The 19,994-nt window shown below is 39.0% G+C and overlaps 2 protein-coding genes across 5 annotated transcripts in view; one reads left to right on the plus strand and one right to left on the minus strand.

Annotated features, from left to right (window-relative positions):
- Positions 1 to 14,316, minus strand: part of LOC133646620 (leucine-rich repeat-containing protein 9-like) — a 47,354-nt gene extending 33,038 nt beyond the window's left edge. For 3 of the 4 annotated variants that reach the window (XM_062042185.1, XM_062042186.1, XM_062042182.1), the window contains exons 1-15: positions 14,221 to 14,316; positions 10,814 to 10,894; positions 10,401 to 10,619; positions 10,157 to 10,297; positions 10,014 to 10,077; positions 9,868 to 9,938; positions 4,807 to 4,989; positions 4,415 to 4,570; positions 4,171 to 4,337; positions 3,946 to 4,077; positions 3,695 to 3,871; positions 3,509 to 3,620; positions 2,001 to 2,130; positions 1,799 to 1,924; positions 1,605 to 1,714 (exon numbers count right to left, since the gene is read on the minus strand). In XM_062042185.1, the coding sequence (XP_061898169.1) occupies positions 1,605 to 1,714; positions 1,799 to 1,924; positions 2,001 to 2,130; positions 3,509 to 3,620; positions 3,695 to 3,871; positions 3,946 to 4,077; positions 4,171 to 4,337; positions 4,415 to 4,570; positions 4,807 to 4,989; positions 9,868 to 9,938; positions 10,014 to 10,077; positions 10,157 to 10,297; positions 10,401 to 10,619; positions 10,814 to 10,894; positions 14,221 to 14,235 (1,884 nt within the window). In that variant the 5' untranslated portion in view covers positions 14,236 to 14,316. Of the gene's footprint in view, positions 1 to 1,604; positions 1,715 to 1,798; positions 1,925 to 2,000; positions 2,131 to 3,508; positions 3,621 to 3,694; positions 3,872 to 3,945; positions 4,078 to 4,170; positions 4,338 to 4,414; positions 4,571 to 4,806; positions 4,990 to 9,867; positions 9,939 to 10,013; positions 10,078 to 10,156; positions 10,298 to 10,400; positions 10,620 to 10,813; positions 10,895 to 13,445; positions 13,556 to 14,220 lie in introns of those variants that run through there. The other variant, XM_062042183.1, reaches the window with a different exon arrangement.
- A 222-nt stretch (positions 14,317 to 14,538) lies between these two features.
- LOC133646626 (reticulon-1-A-like) overlaps positions 14,539 to 19,994 on the plus strand; it is a 47,420-nt gene continuing 41,964 nt past the window's right edge. Inside the window, exon 1 of the mRNA XM_062042196.1 lies at positions 14,539 to 14,957. Within this exon, the coding sequence (XP_061898180.1) occupies positions 14,741 to 14,957 (217 nt within the window). The 5' untranslated portion in view covers positions 14,539 to 14,740. The remainder of the gene's footprint in view (positions 14,958 to 19,994) is intronic.

The following is a 19,994-nucleotide window of genomic DNA, read 5'->3' on the forward strand; positions in this document are numbered from 1 at the left end:
TTTGAAGCTGGATGAACGCAGGATGAATTATTGCTTCTGAAAGCGAGCACGAAGAAAGGGGTGAAACGTTGGAGCAGACGGAAGCCGATGAAAACGACTCAAAGCTGCAAAATGTGGAATTTGGAGACAAGCTATTTTGACATAAATGGCTTGCTTACCCCAAATAAACCAGAAGAAATGTCCCTGGCCTGCTGGAACAAAGACACAACTGTCCATCAAGTGAGTCACACTTTAATATTATTCATGATACATGCAGCACGATGTGTGTATCATGACAGACAGCATACACTGTCTGGGTAGCTGTGTACAAACTAAAGATGAAATGTGGGCTAATACTCTACAGATACTGTAAAATGATTGTTCATGTTTTTCAGTCAGTACAGCTAGGTGTTTTATCGCATTGTGTTATACATTACGAACTCAAATGTGTCTCGTGCTGACGTAGAATCTAGCTTATCTCTGGTTTAGCTTTTACGGCTAATACCGAAGCACGCCGATGTGTGACTACGATAGAAAAAGAGTTCCTCAGTGTTCGCTCTAACAATAACAATAACAATGTCGCTACAGTTTGGTTATTACACAGGTTACGGAACATAAATTAAGTATTGGTGACGGTTTTTCAATGCATTTTTAAAGTGAATTATTAGATGAAATGGTAGCTACATAGAACGAGCCGATTTTTACATGTTAGAATGCAAAAAAAACCCGTAAAACCTTCTGTCCTTTTTTCTCTCATAATGATTGTGAACGACAGGCAACATTCCATAAAAAGTGCAGCTCCCCTCTAAGTGACATTTTCTGTGCAAAATATAAAATATATTTACCGTAATTTCCGGACTATAAGCCGCTACTTTTTCCCCTCGTTCTGGTCCCTGCGGCTTATACAACGGTGCGGCTTATATACGGCCTGTTCTTCTCCGACACCGACGAAGAGGATTTCGGTGGTTTTAGTACGCAGGAGTAAGACGATGACACAATGATTAAAGACTGACTTTTCATTTACCGGTAGGCTGGTTATTTTGATAACGTACATGCGAGCACTTTGTATTACTTTGCACCGTTGCATTATTTGTACTCTGCACGAATGCTGTTCGCCATGTCAAAGATGTGAAAGTTTGATGGAATGTTTGAAAGATTTATAGTTAATAAATGGGACGCTTTGCGTTCCCAAACAGTCATCTCTGTCCCGACAATCCCCTCCGTGGTAGCAGGAACCCCTATATACAACGGTAATTACACATCAAAACCCTGCGGCTTATAGTCGGGTGCGGCTTATATATGGAGCAATCTGTATTTTACCCTAAATTTAGCTGGTGCGGCTTATAGTCAGGTGCGGCTTATAGTCCGGAAATTACGGTATATTAAATATAACATTTTATCTTTTATCTGTTATTGGAAACTGTATTCTTGTTTAGAGAATAGCTGAAAATGAGCTTCCCCTTGTTGAGAGACCAGCAGCCGCCACTGATTTTTGTATATTGAAGAATGAACGAAGGACTCTTAATTAATTAAATAAGGGTTGTTTGGCAATACCTTTTGTTAATGGTATAGAAAGGTGCCCATAAAAATTAAATAATATGATAAGTATGGATACAGCTGCTTACCCCTGTGGTGTATTCAAAACAAATGATGTACTCTGGCAGGACAAGATCATGATCAAAGACAAACCATTGTTTTGCTCTAGGAATGTTATGAGAGCCACAATGTGCTCGATCTAAATGAAGTCAAGAAAACACACAGTGGAAATCGTGCATCTCAAATCTAAATGTATATATGCCATTTTGTTCTTGTGTTGTACCTTGATGCTTGGCGCTCACATAGCGATAAACAGAAGAGGCTCTGGGATATGTTCTTCTTTGCACGGGTTGTCCCTCTCTGATGGGTTTGCTGTGTCCCAGAAACACTTTGGAAAGAATAACCTTACCTACAGGAAAAACATATCGCATTTCACCATAATTGAAGTTTAGAGAATAGATTTTTCCCATAATCTACTCACACACCATATCTGTAGGGGATTTTATCCGTTCTCTTCTTGGGGCACCCTTGCTCAGCCAGAAAATATTCTATTCTCGGCTGTTCACTCACAATCAGGCTGTTGGATAAAGGCACTGCTGCTTCTTTTCCCATAGCCTTGGTTTTAAAGAAAAATTGTGTTACTAAAACAATGAATTGTTGTGTATCACAAATGCTCCAATTACCGCAAAGGTGTTTAAGCAGGGTAATAAGTAAGAATGGGTACCATAATGACTGTTGTCAACATAAACAGCAGTAACTAGACCAAAAACTAGGAAGCTATTTGTGTGCCATTTTGGTGCTAAATTAATGCAGACTCAGCCCCCTGCAACAAAGTAATATTGTGCAACTGATGTATTGTAAGTAATGTAGCATTTTGACAGAAGCAGTGCTGTGTTCAAAATTTGCGCATATATTTCTCCCTCAGTTTCCACACTGGCAAAACACCTGAATGGTGTTTTGCCAGTGTGTCATTATCTACAAAACACACTGGTAAGGGGCATACACAAACACCTGCATTCTAAACATCAACATTACAACACAAGCAGGTTGCTACACTAGATTAATTTTGCTCATGTAATGTTAACTAGCAATTAACTCTGTTGTAAATGTAGTCTAACATCACCACCTTCATCATTTATAAATTTCTGTTCGAATATACTAGAACTGTAGAATGTTCAGTCACACTTTTCGAACCGATATATTTCTCAGATTTAACTAACTTTTCTCACATTTAGCTCATTTTCATCACAATTAAGTTTACATTAAATCTTGACTCTAAATAATATATCTAAATGGTATATCTGAATCTAAATGTTAAATGTAAATGTTATATCTAAACCTAAATCATAAATGTAAATCTAAGTCATATTAAAACCAAAATCTTAAATATAAATCTATATGTTAAATCTAAACCTAAATGAATTGGAAGAGAGGTGTGCTGGCTACTGGGAAGACTGCTTGACACTGCAAAAAACATGGCCATGACAAGGTAAAATTTCTTGCCACCACCTTTGCAGTCTCAAAGAGTTGCTCAGACAAGCGAGTATTGTCCATTTCTTCTTTAAAATAACTTTTACAATTGTATTCTTCTACAAACAACGACAGGCTTGTGCAGAATGCATGCATTTAAAGTAGCTAAGATTGATCACCTGTATCAGATAATATAGAAACAATATCTAACATCTAAAAATCTTTAATTTATTAAAAAATAACTACTATTTTAAACTCTAATAATGGTTTAGAGTGCATGAAAAAGTGCAAAGGAAAACTTAGCTCATTGACCACATAGTCATTTATCTAAAGGATGGTGTTACATTGGTTTTCATACTTGACAATTTTTCATATGATTCGGTTTTAGCATAAAATTATTATTATCATTCAGCCAAATATTGCACAAAGCCAACTAGTTTGTTTTCTCGAGTACCGTTCCACAGAACCAAGGCGTTAATTTGAGAATTTATGGTATCCATTTGAAACTTGAGTTAAAAAATACCTTATATTCTTTTGCTGTTTTGAAGCCGTCCTCAAGGATGCACAAAACATCATCTGTGTTTTGCTCAGAGTCAGCTATGTAAAACAAGTGCTCGAGCAGTCGCTTATGATTCCTAATTAAAATGCTTACATTAGATGTGCAAAACACACAAAAAACATGTTTGCTTTTTATTATTTAGTGGCTTACTGTGTAAAAGCTGAGTCCTCCCTAACCAACAGGGATTGAAGTTTCTCCTTAAAGCGAAGCCTCAGCACACTGTTGTGGATGCGGATAACTCTGTTGACCTTAACACCAAAGACACCGAGACTCGTGTAGTCCGAGCGAGAGAAGCGAGAGAGCAGGAGGTCATGACAGGAATTAAACCTGTGGAAGACAATATAATTATTTGTAAAGTGGGACAAAAGTGTGCAATTTGTTCTGTGATATCACACAAGTACCAAGGGTCTGTGGTGCTGCCTTCTTCCAAACGAATATTTCCGACACTTTGGAGCTCTGTCAACAGAAACTGAACGGTGTCCTCCATCATGCATGTTGTTTGGTCTAGATTTTGTTGATACCAGCTTTCTGTTCTGGATATAGAAAAAGCATCATTTTTGACTTGGGATAAAATGTACAAAAGTTTATATTTTTTGTTGTTTCTCAACATTAACACACAAACTAACTCATGCAGCCTCCTGATCCAAAGAGCCAGTCTCTTCTTTAGCTTTTCAATTTTTTTCTGTAGTATTTCCTCCAAGGGGGGGTCAGACGTGTCAATTTCCGCGCTGAAATCTTCCACTTTGCGATTCGAACTATCCTCTAAAGACTTCTTCCAAAGCTCACGTTCAAGCTGAGAATGCACCGCAACGATTAAAGGTTAGTTATTGACTCTGAAATTCCTGAAACACTTTCTGGAGGTCTACCTACATTTTTTAAGGTGTAATTAAGTGACCGGATGCTTTCTTTGGATGACTCCAAGGAGGCTTTCTTCTTCTCCATAAGCTGCAGCCTACTCGCCGACAGATTTTGCTGAGCAGTGCGTGCACGCATGTTGTAAAACATCATCTTCTTCATTACGGTGGACTATTGGGAAGGAAAGCACATGTCACCCTGAGGGGGGACTTTGAAGTTAATATGCAGGACATAATCTTGCAAAAATGTAATGGTTGTCCAAAAAATTTCCTCAAATATAATGTGTAAATTTAATGTAAATTAAACCCCAGTTAAGAATTGTAAAAATACAAATAACATTTGACAGCTTTAAAGAAATCTCAAAACTATTTAAAGTACTTAAATATTTAGGTATGTTTAGCTCATACCTCTGCTGCTTCCTTGACTTGCATGCTTGATACATCATAGGTATCAAGTAGCAAAAGTAATGGCAAGTGGTACAGGACGTGTGTCGCGTAGTTACACAGCCGACACACTGGGTTTGGGATTGACGTGGAGTCACTCAGCGCAAGTTCTCTCAACCGGCGCAGACAGGTTAGCCGAGTCAGCTCCTGAGACAAAAACACACACGTTTGTAGTACCTAAAACACAGAATAACTAACAATAGTGGTGCCTCAACCTTAGAGCACCCCGACATAAAGTGTTGTGAAATAAGAGCTGTCTCTTGGCTAATTATTATGCTTTAAGTTGCAAGTAAAGATTTGCGTTACTATATAAACATCCCCGCCATTAGTTGCCGTAGCGAATGCACAGTGATCAGCCCAAAACATTTGGGGCATCATGTATTAAGAACGCGTACACACAAAAACCTGGCGTATGCCCTTCTTTACGGCAAGCAACCCTGGTTGCCCGTATGAGAGACGAGTGTGCTCGCCACTCGACTAAAAGCCTGAACCGGCAGCCTATCAGTCAGCAATACTCTTAAAGTCGTCAAAGAGTGAGGTTTCATACTCGCCCAGCCGGCTCGCCTCTGTCACGCTGGCATGTTTAAATGTAAAATGTTTCAAACCAAATATTACATCATTTTGAAATGAAACTCTAATCTGGCCGTTAGCAGGTTCTATCTGAACACATTTTGGTGTAGGTTACACAAATTATATTTATTTTGGGAGTTATCAGAAGGCCTTTTTCCATTGCAGGAGCTTTTTCAGGAATTTTCTCATTTACTGGGTAAGTAAAGATTCCCCTGTGTTTCCATCAAAAACTACTCACATAGATTTACTTCTTCAGGAACTTTTATTAGTTCCTGCCAGCGAAGTGGGACTTTTGGAAGTTCCTGAGGAACTTTTAAAGCGCTGATTGGTTGAAAACAGTTTGGGGCTTTCCTAAATCTTTTTTTCGAACACACGAGAATCAGAGTATGCACGGCGACTTGTTTATTTTCTATTTCTTGTGTATTTCTATTACAACATATTTGACAACGGTGAGAAAGAAGAACGTAAGAAACTTCTGACTTGCAGGAACTTTTGTGGGATATCTGTGTGCTGATGAATACTGATCAATGGAACTACAGTGAACACAAATATAAACGCAACACTTTAGTTTTTGCTCCCATTTTTCATGAGTTAAACTCAAAGATCTAAAACTTATACTATATACACAAAAGACCTATTCCTCTCAAATATTGTTCACAAATCGGTCTAAATATGTGTTAGTGAGCATTTCTTCTTTGCCAAGATAATCCATACTACCTCACAGGTGTGGCATATCGAGATGCTGATTAAACATTAAACAGTATGAGTATTGCACAGGTGTGCCTTAAGGCTGGAATATACTCTTGCATTGCGTAGCTTGTGTCCACTCCGACGGCATCTTGTTTAATTTATAGTTTTTCCGTTGGGGGTGGTGCCAGACTTGTAATTCTCTTCCAAAACACTAAAGGACAGTGTCTTCAGAAGGAACAACTGCAGCTGTTGTTGACTAGATACTGTGTGTTTAATTCCTGTGCCAAGCAACATCGTTGCCGACACTGGAACTAATCATTTCCAATCATCAGTTTACTTTTAATGGATGTTTTACTTATAAACCAGAGAAAAATACCTTTGTAAAGATGAACTGTGCAACTTCTGAACGACTCACGGCAGAAGACACTATTATTATCTGCAATGCTATTCGGCCATTCGGGACTTTGGACAAGAGAGAAACATGTAATTGTGAATAAACAAAACTGTTAAATAACTATTGTAAGTTAACAACATGACGGTGTTAATCTGTATGGTAATGTTCAGAGTTTCATAGTATACCATGCCTGAAAGATTAGTGACGGAGAATGAGAAGTGTTGTGTGTGAGACAAAAAGACATGTGTGCACGTCAAAGAATATGTGTCGGAGTTGAACCTGTTGTTCGCACAAGATTGACAATAAAAGTTGAAAAAAGTGTCGTACTTTGTGACTTCTTCTGAGCGCAACAACAACACAATCAGCTGAAAAACGACACATACAGTAATTATTTTTAGAGCGCACCGAGATATTAAATACACAATATCAGTTGTCATGCAATTGTTTAATCACTGTTGTTTCATTTCATTCAAGCATTTGTGCATTTCAAGCACAAAGTCTGCTCGCCTGAGTCCATGGCAAATACTGACCAATTACAGCTCTGTGTCCTGCGTCGCTGGCGACACGAACGTAGGATTTTTGGGAGGTGCATGTAGGCTACGCGGGAAGCTACGCAGAGGGAGGGGGGACGACGGCGTCGCATACACAAGCTACGCGACGCGAGAGTATACACCAGGCTTTTAGGCTGCCCACAATACAGAGTCTGCACTGAAATGTGCAGTTTTATCACACAGCATAATGCCACAAATGTCGCAGGTTTTGAGGGAGCGGGCAGTTGGCATGCTGACTGCAGGAATGTCCACCAGAAATGATAATTTCTCTACCTTAAGCCGTCTCAGAGAATTTGGCTGTACATCCAAAGTAGGAAATTCACACAACTCTTAAAATGAGGTCCCTGGTCTTACTCGCTAGCATTAACTTATAGCTAGAGATCAACATAACTTTGTTTTTTATGGAAAGGAAGAAAGTCAGTGCTGAGAAGAAGTGGATGATATTAATTGAATTAAAAAAATAAATCATCAAAAACAAGCGTGTTGCCAACTTTATGACGCAAATCAAACATAACACGTCTGCGCCCCACTGAAGCAGGATGAGTTAATTACGCCATCCAGGAATGTTAAAATATTTAACCCACGGACATTTATCCATAAAAATATAGAAACGCTGCTGATGGTTTGTATGACAGAGAAGCAGCTGGAAAGAGAAGTCCACTCTCCAAAGTAAATGCTGTACTTTATTAATACATTACTTCATAAAACTTCTGTAGTTGTTTGGAGTACATTTTATTGTATTGTTTTTTTTACAATATTATCTAAGAGTTTGTTTTGCTTTTTGAAAGGAATTTTAAATAAAAAAATTAAGCTGTTTTGGGGGGCCAACACGTTGATTTGACATAGAAGTGTTTTGTGTTAAGAGCTCTGTCACAGAACATATTAGGCTAGTAAGTAAGCTACTACTATATTAAAGAAACCGTGAACATAAACAATATTGTCAGTATCATAATTGGTAAATGAGTATTATCCATCCATACATTTTCTACACTGCTTGTTGTCCTCATTAGGGTGATAGTGAGCTGCAACCTATCCCAGCTGAGCATGGGCAAGAAACCGGGAACATGATGGATTGACTAGTTGCTTGTCAACTATAGGGAACATGTATATGAACAATTTTCTTATATCATTTAACAAAAAATTATACAAAAAGCAGTAAAAGACAAAGAAAGGGGTGTCCAAAGTTTTTTCAGTGAGTGCCGCAGACATAAAAATGTAATGACATTGAAGATGCTTAAACCAATCCAATGTAGGTCAATACTATGTTAAGCAATCTAAAGAAAACATTAACATTTTAGCTCACCAGTGTTGGGAAAAATACTTAGTAATTAGTTTTTACATGCTACTTTCTCAAAATAGTAATTACTCTTTCCTAAATGTAATTAGTTACCAGGCAAAGCAATTGTTAAGTTGTTGGTTTTTTTTTTAAACTTCAAATACCTGGCATGTGTTGAGATGTTTTATGGGATTCGAGTTACCCACAATATACAGGGACAAAGACTTTGCTGGAGAACATAATGTGACCTTTACATGTATGTTCTTGCCTTTTCAAGTAGTGCCTGTACTTCCATCCTAAAAAGGCCAGTTTTGTGTTGTGTTTGTTTGGGGTTCCGATGTTTGTGAATGTACATCTTGTGAGTGTGATTGGTGGGGAATGATGAAGTATTGTGTGGGCGTGTCAAAAGGACAGAGAGAGTGTGTGCAAGTTGGAGATAAACGCTGTTGGAAGAACTGAGCACTACTACTATTGATGTGTTAAAGTCGTAATAAAGTTAAATAACAGCAACAGACTCTGTGTTCCTCTGTTGGGACGCTACAATAACACGCCACATTTCTGAGAGGCACGCAAACGCCACCTGCATACTTTACTAGTTCTTTCTCTAATTCAATAGTGTTTCTCACCTTCTTTATCAAAGCGCAGTCACTTGCAACTTTCTTTCGTCCCATGGTGGACTATTTTGAGGGTGTACTTAATCAGAAAAAGTGCAGATATTAAATTGCCAATACGCGGGGATTCTTTATGGCCACATGATTCCACTGAACAATACCCAGGAAACAGACTTTTTATGTGCGATGTTTGGCCGTACGATAGAGCGAGACAGCGTACTAAAACTGGGGCAAACCTTTGTCGAAAACCGAATCGTATTAAAAAACTGACTATCACTGTAATTAGATTACTTATTTCAGGAAAACCATTTACGACGTTATTAACGTGGTTATTTTCTAACACCGGTATTTCTTCACTGGTGACGTATTGGTGTGATATACTTTATTACAATTAATCTAATTAATAATGAAGTTTACTTATAGAATATACCAAGGGACAATAAAAAAAGGAGCTGTGGGCCAAAAATGGCCGCACTTTTGTTACTAGTGCTGTAAGACATTGTGTTAAGAGGTACTATTTTTGTCATAATACCGGCTTCCTCTCACCGCCAAAAACAAGCACCTGGGGATAGGTTGATTGGCAACACTAAATGGTCCCTAGTGTGTGAAAGTGAGTGTGAATGTTGTCTGTCTATCTGTGTTGGCCCTGTGATGAGGTGGCGACTTGTCCAGGGTGTACACCGCCTTCCGCCCGAATGCAGCTGAGATAGGCTCCAGCACCCCCGTGACCCCAAAATGGACAAGCGGTAATAAATGGATGGATGGATATCCAAGTTCAATGCCTAAAAACTGAAGAAAATGTGAACTGGATTCCGGCGTAAGGTATTTCACAAAAATCTTTTGGAAGGCTAAGCATTTTAATAGGATTTTTTAAATAGTAAATATGATAGACTTTTTCACAAAAGCAAAACACATTTCTATTTTAAATCTCACCTTGAAGGAGCAGATCCTGTTCCCGGACAGATTAAGACTGTGAAGGTTGACATTGTTATCAAGGCTGCCCCCTAAAAAGTATGTCAAAAAAATTATTCACTGATTCAACTTTGCACATAAACACTATATGGACAAAAAAAACATACCAATTCTTTGAATATAATTGTCAGCAAGGTTTAGTTCTTTTAGCTTTTGAAGCTTGTTCAAGCCCTTTTGGATAAAGGAAAACATGAAATAAGTTTGTTGTCCAGAAAATCATTGAATGTAAAATCATTAATTTTATCCAAACCTGTATATGTGTTATGGAGTTATTGTTGAGCCACAGTACTTCTATGTTGACGAGCAATTTTAATTTCTTTATTTCATTGATTTTGTTATCATACAAGAAGAGTTTCTTGAGCCCAAGACAATACTGGAGTCCAGATATTTTCTGTAAAAAAAAGATTCAGATTGAGGTGTTATGTGGTCTAACTGCTACAGCTAAGTTGTACAAGTAAAACTAAAATATCATCTTTAGTGTCAAATTCACTCACAGTCAGTTTACACTGGACTACCCAGAGCTCCTGGAGTAAAGGGAGGCTTTCAAGACCCTCAATGCGCTTTATGTCCTGCCCTACAATATTAAGATGGCGCAGCTTCGGGAAGTAGGAAAGGCCAACCATTCGTGGAAAACCACTCAAGAAGATCTCCAAGAAAGTGATGTCAAGCTCCTCTTGAGAGAGGTCATCATAGGAGATTCCATTGGCCATGCACTGGAAAGTATCGATATTGACATACTGACAATGGACAATGAAGATAATAATGCTCAGATCATTTAACAAAGAAAGGCAGAAAATGGAAGATTTTTTAGTAACTGAACTTCTGTAATGGATCACATTACATTGTATAGAGTCACTCAATGCTGATGCAGGAGTCTAACACATGATAGTGTATTTAAAATACTGACCATCTCTTTGACCACCTCCTCATCACGACGAAGCATTTCCCTACTTTTTTTTGCACTTTTATGCCTAGAAATGGACTGCATCTGCGGTAATAAAGCAGGTTTATTTGTTAATAAAGCATAATTCATTTCTGTGATACGCACTTTGACAAAGATCTTACTATAGGGATGTTCCAATCAGTGTTTTATGCTGCCGATTTCCATCATTAATGATTGATATACCAATACTGATCACATGTATTAACTGTGAATCTGTAATTTTTTATATTTATTTATGGTGACCGCTATTGACAGTTTAAAAATATCAACACAATATTTAAATTAGTTCATTTTTCTCTTTTATTATATACAATTATTAGAGCAAATAAAAAAGTCAATAGTACACAATAACTAAAGAAAATAAAAATGTACTCTATTACTCATTTAAAGCCTTTTGGTTTTTCCCTCATAGTCCTCCTGGGCACAGGGAATTATTCCCTGAGCTTGGAAACATCAACAAAAACGACAACAGTTTTGAGAGTAAAAAAATATCGAATAACTGTTGTATCAATGATATACTGATAACTACCTCTGGTATCAACACCACCAATGTATGGCAAGAACCGCCCTCCTCTTACATGTTGTGTACAGACTGTGACAATGCTAACACAGCAAAAGTTATTTTATCCTCTCTCTAGACCAGGGGTCCCCAAACTTTTTGACTCGGGGGCCGCATTGGGTTAAAACAATTTGGCCAGGGGCCGGGTTGTATATATATATATAAATATATATATATATATATATATATATATATATATATATATATATTAGAGATATATATATATTCGATATATATATATATATATATATATATATATATATATATATATATATATATATATATATATATATATATATATATAATACATATATCTAATATATATTATATATATATATATCTATATATATATATATTAGATATATATATATATATATATATATATATATATATTTATATATATACTGTATATAGATGTATATAGCGCGATGATGTCACGTTATCGATGACAAAATGCATTTTTAGACAATATGATTTGCCTGAGCGGCTAGGAGACACCGTGAGTAGCAAGCGGTACAAAGTGGATAAGAAAAGACAGAAAAAAATAATAATATATATATATTTATTTATTTTTATACTCGGGACTTCCTGCGGGCCTGATTTTGGACGCTGGCGGGCCGGATGTGGCCCGCGGGTCGTAGTTTGGGGACCCCTGCTCTAGACTCTTATTAATCTACTTGTAAATCTGTGTTACTTTCTGCTCCAACACTGTTCCAGCTACACTTCCTAAACTTTACTAAGCGCTTATTTCTTAGTGTTGTTTCAACCTATCTTACTGGTAAGCTAAGCTAAGCTATTAGCATGCCTGCTCCTGTCTTGCTCTCAGTGTGTAACATGTTTAGCCTCTTCCTCCAGTGATAATGTTACGTGATAATATTGATACTTGGGTAACTAGAAAATGCAGTATAATTGCAGTAAGGGGGGGGGGGGGGTGATTATTATTAATTTAGAGAAGCAACATATAGTTAGCTGCTGGCCGCTTGTCAGCCGAGGCACCAAAAAATGGTGTCGGACGGGAACAGCTTTTGCGATCTGCATTAAAAGACACATGGGCAACGTCCGATCAGCACATCCTTTACTAATATTAAAAACAGTTTAAAAAAGAATTTATTTATTTTTTATTACGCAAGTATATATAAAACAAATTGCTTTTGTTTTATTTCACACAAGAGTATTGATAAATATATTTAAAAACAGAATATAAAATGTCTGACAAATGTGAATAAGTACAACGCTCAAATTGATTATATATTTTGTGAAGGGACAATACTACTGACTTACAACTCGGGATACAACTTAGAGTAGTCAGTGTACAGCTTGCACAGCAGTGCGCTTTCATTATCCTCTACAAATAAGTCAACTCACATCCATTGTTGTCTAAATAGCTAGCAACACAGGTGGGTGTCTAGCCCTGCCTTAATCGGAGATCCTCCATGATGATCACTGGTGAAGCAGCCGGTGGCTCTTTATGTTTGAAAACTGCCATGCGGTAATGCAACTCAACTTCCCAAGGGAGTGGATCATGCTCAACATCAGAACCTCATAGACAAACGTCAAGTTTCCCTCAATAAACCACAGCTCCCTGGTGCCAGCAGCAATCGTGCAGATGAGACCCAGACCATAAGAACACTACCGCCACCATGATTTGACTGTGAGAAAGACACAGTTTGCTTGGTAGGCCAACTCGTCTGTACTGCCAGCTATTTAGACAATAATGGCAGTGTCTGCTATACATTTTTGTGTAACTTCAGCCAAATCTAACATTATCTGAAGCTGATCAACGTCGTGTTTTACTTTTAATCGCGCAAGTAAAGCAAATCACATTATTTTAGGATACATTCATCATCACATGTAGAATTACTGTAAGTTGTTGTTGTTATAAATCCACTCCAGTGGGGCCATTACGCGAAAGCATCTACAGTGGATGTTTACACGAAGGCGTCACAAGCATTTGTTGGTTCATACGTGGTGGTCACAAAACATCACAAAAACATTCAAAAAAGTGTTCAAATGTCGACAAAAAAAAAAAAATCTTACGTCACCGCTAGAGCGTGTCAGGTGATGTCACAATGCAGATTGTCGCAATGGCTGGTGGGAATTTGGCGCCTCGGTCAAGCTGGTAAACTAGTAGCCTAACTAGTAGGGTGCGTTGTTTGACAGACGTAATACAATTAGCGGTCGCCAACTCCCATACAACAGCCACCTTCTCATGGGTTCATTCCAACACATCTCGTACCGAAACATACTTTTGACTGCAGCTCGTTATAGCGTCTATTTTTTGCCTAAACAGTGAGGGACACTCCTCGGTGTCAACAAGTCCACACAGATAATTATCGTAGTGCTTCAGCTCAAGTAATTGGTTGATTATAGTAAATACTTGGTGCTGTCATTTAATTAACTGTCAGCTCAGGTAATATATATATCGAATAGCACAACAATATAATTCTTTAAGATCACACAATTAATTTATGGCTCGTATAATTCGCTAATGCTACCCGTCATGCTCATATTTACTGCTGAAAGGGGTGAAAGCTGTACTTTAGGCTTTATATAATTCACATTCACGTGTAAGAACTAAATGATTTGGGGAAGATACACGGCTACATTATACAGTAGAATGTCAATAGTAGAAGCTATGGGTGACCACATACTGTTTTTAATTAGCTAATACAAACGCCAGACGTAAACAATAATACTACTGCTAACCCCAAGTTGCCAGAAACCCAAACGTGATAGACACGCGTTATAAATTAACCTAAACAGCGTAAAATGGCTGTTTTTAGGGGGGAAGAAATACACGAAAGTTGCGTACCTTGACTCCCAACATGACTTTGGTTGTTCAGCTGTGTTGTGTAATGTTTGACCTGTCTGGTTGCTAAGAAGCCATGTTGAAAGTGTTCATATTCTCACTGCCACAAGATGGCGCCACACTGCATGACTTACTTGGTTTCCCCCGTGACACATTATGCTCTCACATTTTGGGTGCTTTTTTTCAACTATAATAATATAGATGCACGGCAGCTTCCACGGGACATTTTGTAGACATATAGGGCTCTCTCATGTTTGTGTATGTGACCAATAAGGGCCGACCCCGAGCCTCCGGGTCACCGTGACGTCACACTGGGAGCGAGCAGTGAACTAAAAGAATCGAGCCGGCTCCTCTCCTGCTGCCCATCCCAGGAAGCACACACGCACACTCGGCCCCAGACGCCAGTGACTGCGCCGCATCGCTGCGTGTTTGCCGCACAATATTAAACCAGTCATCGGCGCCGTGCAAACACACACGCACACTTCCACTCACGGACTCTGCTGTCCCGACACCAGACATAAGCATGTCCGCGCAGTCCGGCGAGGAGCTCGGCTCGGATGGGAAATGGTTCGGCGAGGACTACGGCGGGAGGTATGGGAACACGGCGACTCAGTTCGACGAGCTTGGCGACGAGCTGAAGCCGAGAGGCGGCGAGGCTGCCGACGACCTGGTTCAACATTTTCATCCGTACCAGGACGACGGGAAAAGGCCCCCCGTTACTATGGAAACTGCATCTACAGGTAAGTTGGTGCAGACTCAATACTTGCAACAAAAAAAAAAAAACCCAGCCAAATTCATGCACAGTCGATCCTCTTATCTGTATGCACTGCTGCTACCCATACATTGCAATTGCAGCAATTACGTCAACAAACTGCTGCACAGACACACTGACATGGCGGCCTGCTCATAGACACAGTATTGTGGTTATAATTTCATCTGCACTGAGAGGGGACACATGTTACAGACCGTTCTCAGTAAATGAAAAAGTGTCAGTCCGGTATAAAAGTGTACTGCACCACTGCAAATAACAACCTGCAGTAAGGAATATTAAGGATCGATCACCCTTTAGTGAAATAGGCCAATGTCATTTACAAGTATTCACTGTATAGTTATTTACTTACGGCTATATTGACAGTTTAACAATATCGACACAATATTTTAACCAGTTCCGTTTTCTTTTAATACATACAACTGTTTGCGCAAAACAAAGTCAGTGGTACACAGTAACTAAACAAAAGAAAAAAAAGCTATGTACTACTCTTTTAAATCATTTTTTTGCCTAAGTCAAGGTCCTCATGTTTCCTGGGACTTATTCTCTGAATTTCTAAACATTAACAAAAAATATTGATCTAATCATCACTCTATCCATCCATTCATCCATTTTCTACCGCTTGTCACTCTAGTACAGATCCTACACAGATACTACCCTTGGTGTTCACACAACCAACTTATGGATCAATCCGTCCTCCTCTTAGGTGTGTATAGTGTAGACTGCTGGCTGCGACAATGCTGACACACCAACATTTGCTATATTATCATCTCTGTAGACCAGTGATTCTCAAACTGTGTCGTGTGTACCACCAGTGGTACGCAGGCTCCATCCAGTGGTACGCAAAAGAATCACTTGATTAAAAATTAAAACTATTGAAACTGTTCAAAGTGTGTGTAATGTTACAGTGGCCAACCATATTAAATATACTTGAATACAATCTCTGCCTTGTTTTTAATTAATATTTAGGCCTACTATGCTACTGTATTTAAATGTTGGTTATTATTTTGGTACCTGAGAGCCAAGTTTTTTATGAGGTGGCACTTGGGGCAAAAAGTTTGAGAACCACTGCTCTAGACCAGTGGTCCCCAACCACCGGGCCACGGCCCGGTCCCAGTCAATGGATCGATTGGTGCCGGGCCGCACAAGAAATTAAATAAATAAATACATTAAATAAAATATTTTATTTTAATTTTTTTAATTCAATCAACATAAAAAACAAAAGATACACTTACAATTAGTGCACTAACCCAAAAAACCTCCCTCCCCCATTTACACTCATTCACACTCATTTGCACTAAAGGGTTGTTATTAATATTTCTGGTTCCTAAATTATATATCAATATAGATCAATACAGTCTGCAGGGATACAGTCCGTAAGCACACATGATTGTATTTTTTATGACAAAATATAAAAATTAAATAAAAATAAAGAAAATTAAAAAAAATACCATACACTCCCCAACCCCCACCCCCGGTCCGTGGGACAAATTTTCAAGCGTTGACCGGTCCGCAGTTACAAAAAGGTTGGGGACCACTGCTCTAAACTATTTCCTGTTGATATCTGCTTACTTTGTGCTGCGGTGTGGTTCCATCTACACTTCTTAAACTTTACTAAGCACTTTCTTATTTGGTTGTTTCTCGCGAGCTTAGCTATTAGCATACCTGCTATTGCTTAATCTCGGTCAGTGGTGTGTCCGGACTATTTTTTCAGGGGTGGCACCCATGAAACAGTCAGTCTACCCCAGGAGCAGATGTAGTTACTATAGTACGTATAGAGTGAATCTTCTTGTAAGACAATTGCTGATATTCAACAATATTGCAAAGCATTTAGCTCTTACAGTACAGACAACTTGCAACAGTTGGCACAACATACAAATACAGTATGTCAAATTTCCTCTTTAATTAAGTAGTATTGTAACATTTATAAAACTTTATTTACATTTAAACTGATAAGGTCCTCATTCAAATCCACTCTTTACATTGCTGCCAACAGAATAATTTGAAATATTACGCAGTGTGCCTTTAGGAGTATTTGCACAACAACCTGGACTGAGCAGAACTAGAATCACGGTGGAATAACAAAAGATGGTGGGACTGAGATAATGTTCCAAACATATGAATGCGCCTGTTTTTGTCTTGGCAGGCCAACACTTTAAACACGCTTGTGTAAAAAAATATATTGTAACTAAAATGACTTGCGTTCAGTGAAGGACCACGGACATCTCTAACCTGGCTGCTCATCATCAATCAAAAAAGAATGCCCGCCACTTGGACATGTGCCTGCCGATTAAGATTGCACGCCAATACGTGTGGGCACTGCATGGCGGATAAGATTGTCCGCCACCCGAATATGTGCACGTCGAATCCGCCAAATAAGATTGCCCGCCAATATGTGTGTGCCGGATTAGATTGCTCGCCACTACAATATGAAGTATAAACGCTTTGTAATCCATCAGAAATATCTAGACATACATCCGATTTCTATCGATGTCCCTCAAGCAACTCTAATGTGTCAAACATGTACAAGTGTGGAGAGTGTTCTGCATATTACCTATCAGGCCGAGTAAATGGGTTCAATGGGTGTATTTCTCAATTGTGTATGGTACTATTAGACATTCTTTATAATGTCCACATAGTTCAGCAGGCAAGTTGTGTGTTTTTGTTCAAGTTAAAGTACCAGTGATTGTCACACGCACACTAGGTGTGGTGAAATTTGTCCTCTGCATTTGACTCATCCCCTTGTTCACCCCCTGGGAGGTGAGGAGAGCAGTGAGCAGCAGCGGTGGCCGCGCCCGGGAATCATTTTGGTAATTTAACCCCCAATTTCAACACTTGATGTTGAGTGCCAAGCAGAGAGGTAATGGGTCCCATTTTTATAGTCTTTGGCAGTGTTGGGACTAACGCGTTACAAAGTAGCGCGTCACTGTAACGCCGTTAGTTTCGGCGGTAACTAGTAATCTAACGCGTTATTTTTTATATTCAGTAACTCAGTTACCGTTACTGCATGATGCGTTACTGCGTTATTTTACGTTATTTTTTATGTAGTATCGGCTAGAAACTGAAGATCTGAGTGTGTTTTGTGGCAGCGCTGCGGTGGAAAAGAAAGGGCGTACGTGCTTTGTGTGGGTGGGGGCGGGGGGGGGACTCCCATACCGTAGTTGAGGAGCGCAGGGGAGACGTTCCTTCGGGGCTAACAACCTTCACTTTACCCGGAAGTGGTCTTTACAGCTGAGGGTGAATGACGAGCCCGGCGGTTTGTTGCAACTTTGTGACTTTATTGGACGCAGCCCTCCACCAAGCTAGAGAGAGCACCTGCAAGCACTCACTGTCGCCGGTCCCTCACTTCTCTTGCCCACTCACTCACTGACGTCATTCACCTCACATGCTGTCATATCTTAAAGGGCCACACACACACACACACGCACACACATAAACGCTACTATCATAACAACTAACAAGACATCAAAGCGAAGCCAAGAGTCGATTTTTTTAACAAGGAGAAATTCTCAATACTTTTCTTTTGTCGAGCACAAAGAAAATAACATTTTTGTTAAATGTAAGTTGTGTCTTGGATCAAATATCCTATCTACTTAAAGTTAAAGGTAAAGTGCCATTATGTTGCAGCTATTTAAAATAGTTGTGTCAATTTGTTCTGGCCAGAAACAAATTGGCCTTTGAAACATATCTTTGTCTTTGTGTGTTGTATGTAGACCACATTGCTTAGCAGAGTTCAGTGATGTAAATGCATGTCAAGTTGATCAACACATTGTATTATTCTCCAGTGCAATAACAGTACTGAAATGAAGGCTAAAGGGCATTAATGGGAGCTTTTAAAAAAGAAAAGAAAAAAATAAGTAACTAAATAGTTACTTTTCAAAGTAACGCATTACTTTTTGGTGTAAGTAACTGAGTTAGTAACTGAGTTACTTTTGAAATGAAGTAACTAGTAACTATAACTCATTACTGGTTTTCAGTAACTAACCCAACACTGGTCTTTGGTATGACTCGAGAGGAGCCAGATGAGGTGGTTCGGGCATCTGGTCAGGATGCCACCCGAACGCCTCCCTAGGGAGGTGTTTAGGGCACGTCCGACCGGTAGGAGGCCACGGGGAAGACCCAGGACACATTGGGAAGACTATGTCTCCCGGCTGGCCTGGGAACGCCTCGGGATACCCCGGGAGGAGCTGGACGAAGTGGCTGGGAAGAGGGAAGTCTGGGCTTCCCTGCTTAGGCTGCTGCTCCGCGACCCGACCTCGGATAAGCGGAAGAAGATTGATGGATGGATGGTATGACTCGGCCGGGGTTTGAACTCACGACCTACCGATCTCAGGGCGGACACTCTAACCACAAGGCCACTGAGCAGGTATCACATATTTTAAGATTCCGTATTGTTTTTTTATTAATTAGACCGTTCCTTCTCAACTACTTCGTAGGGCTATCAAAAAAAAAGTGAACTCATATGATTAATCCAAAAAAATTACATCAGTCAGTGATAAGGTCAATGCATATGTCAGTGCACAGTTGAATGAGGAGACTGACTGGTTTGTTTCACTTCAAAATACACCCAGACAGGACAATAAATAAAACCGTTAACAAGTATTGATGACATAAATAATTTATATTCAAGCAAATCATGTTCGTGGATGATATTCTGATGATAAAATTGCATTTGTGTCTAAATATTAGGGTCATTAAGTAAATTTAAATTATGCGAGCAAGTAACAACCTGTGATAATCGAGATTAATCCAAATTCAAGTGTGATTAATCTACAAACCCCGTTTCCATATGAGTTGGGAAATTGTGTTAGATGTAAATATAAACGGAATACAATGATTTGCAAATCATTTTCAACCCATATTCAGTTGAATATGCTACAAAGACAAGATATTTGATGTTCAAACTGATAAACTTTTTTTTTTTTGCAAATAATCATTAACTTTAGAATTTGATGCCAGCAACACGTGACAAAGAAGTTGGGAAAGGTGGCAATAAATACTGATAAAG

Source organism: Entelurus aequoreus, linkage group LG03 (genome assembly GCF_033978785.1).
Source record: "Entelurus aequoreus isolate RoL-2023_Sb linkage group LG03, RoL_Eaeq_v1.1, whole genome shotgun sequence".
NCBI classification, from domain to species: domain Eukaryota; kingdom Metazoa; phylum Chordata; class Actinopteri; order Syngnathiformes; family Syngnathidae; genus Entelurus; species Entelurus aequoreus.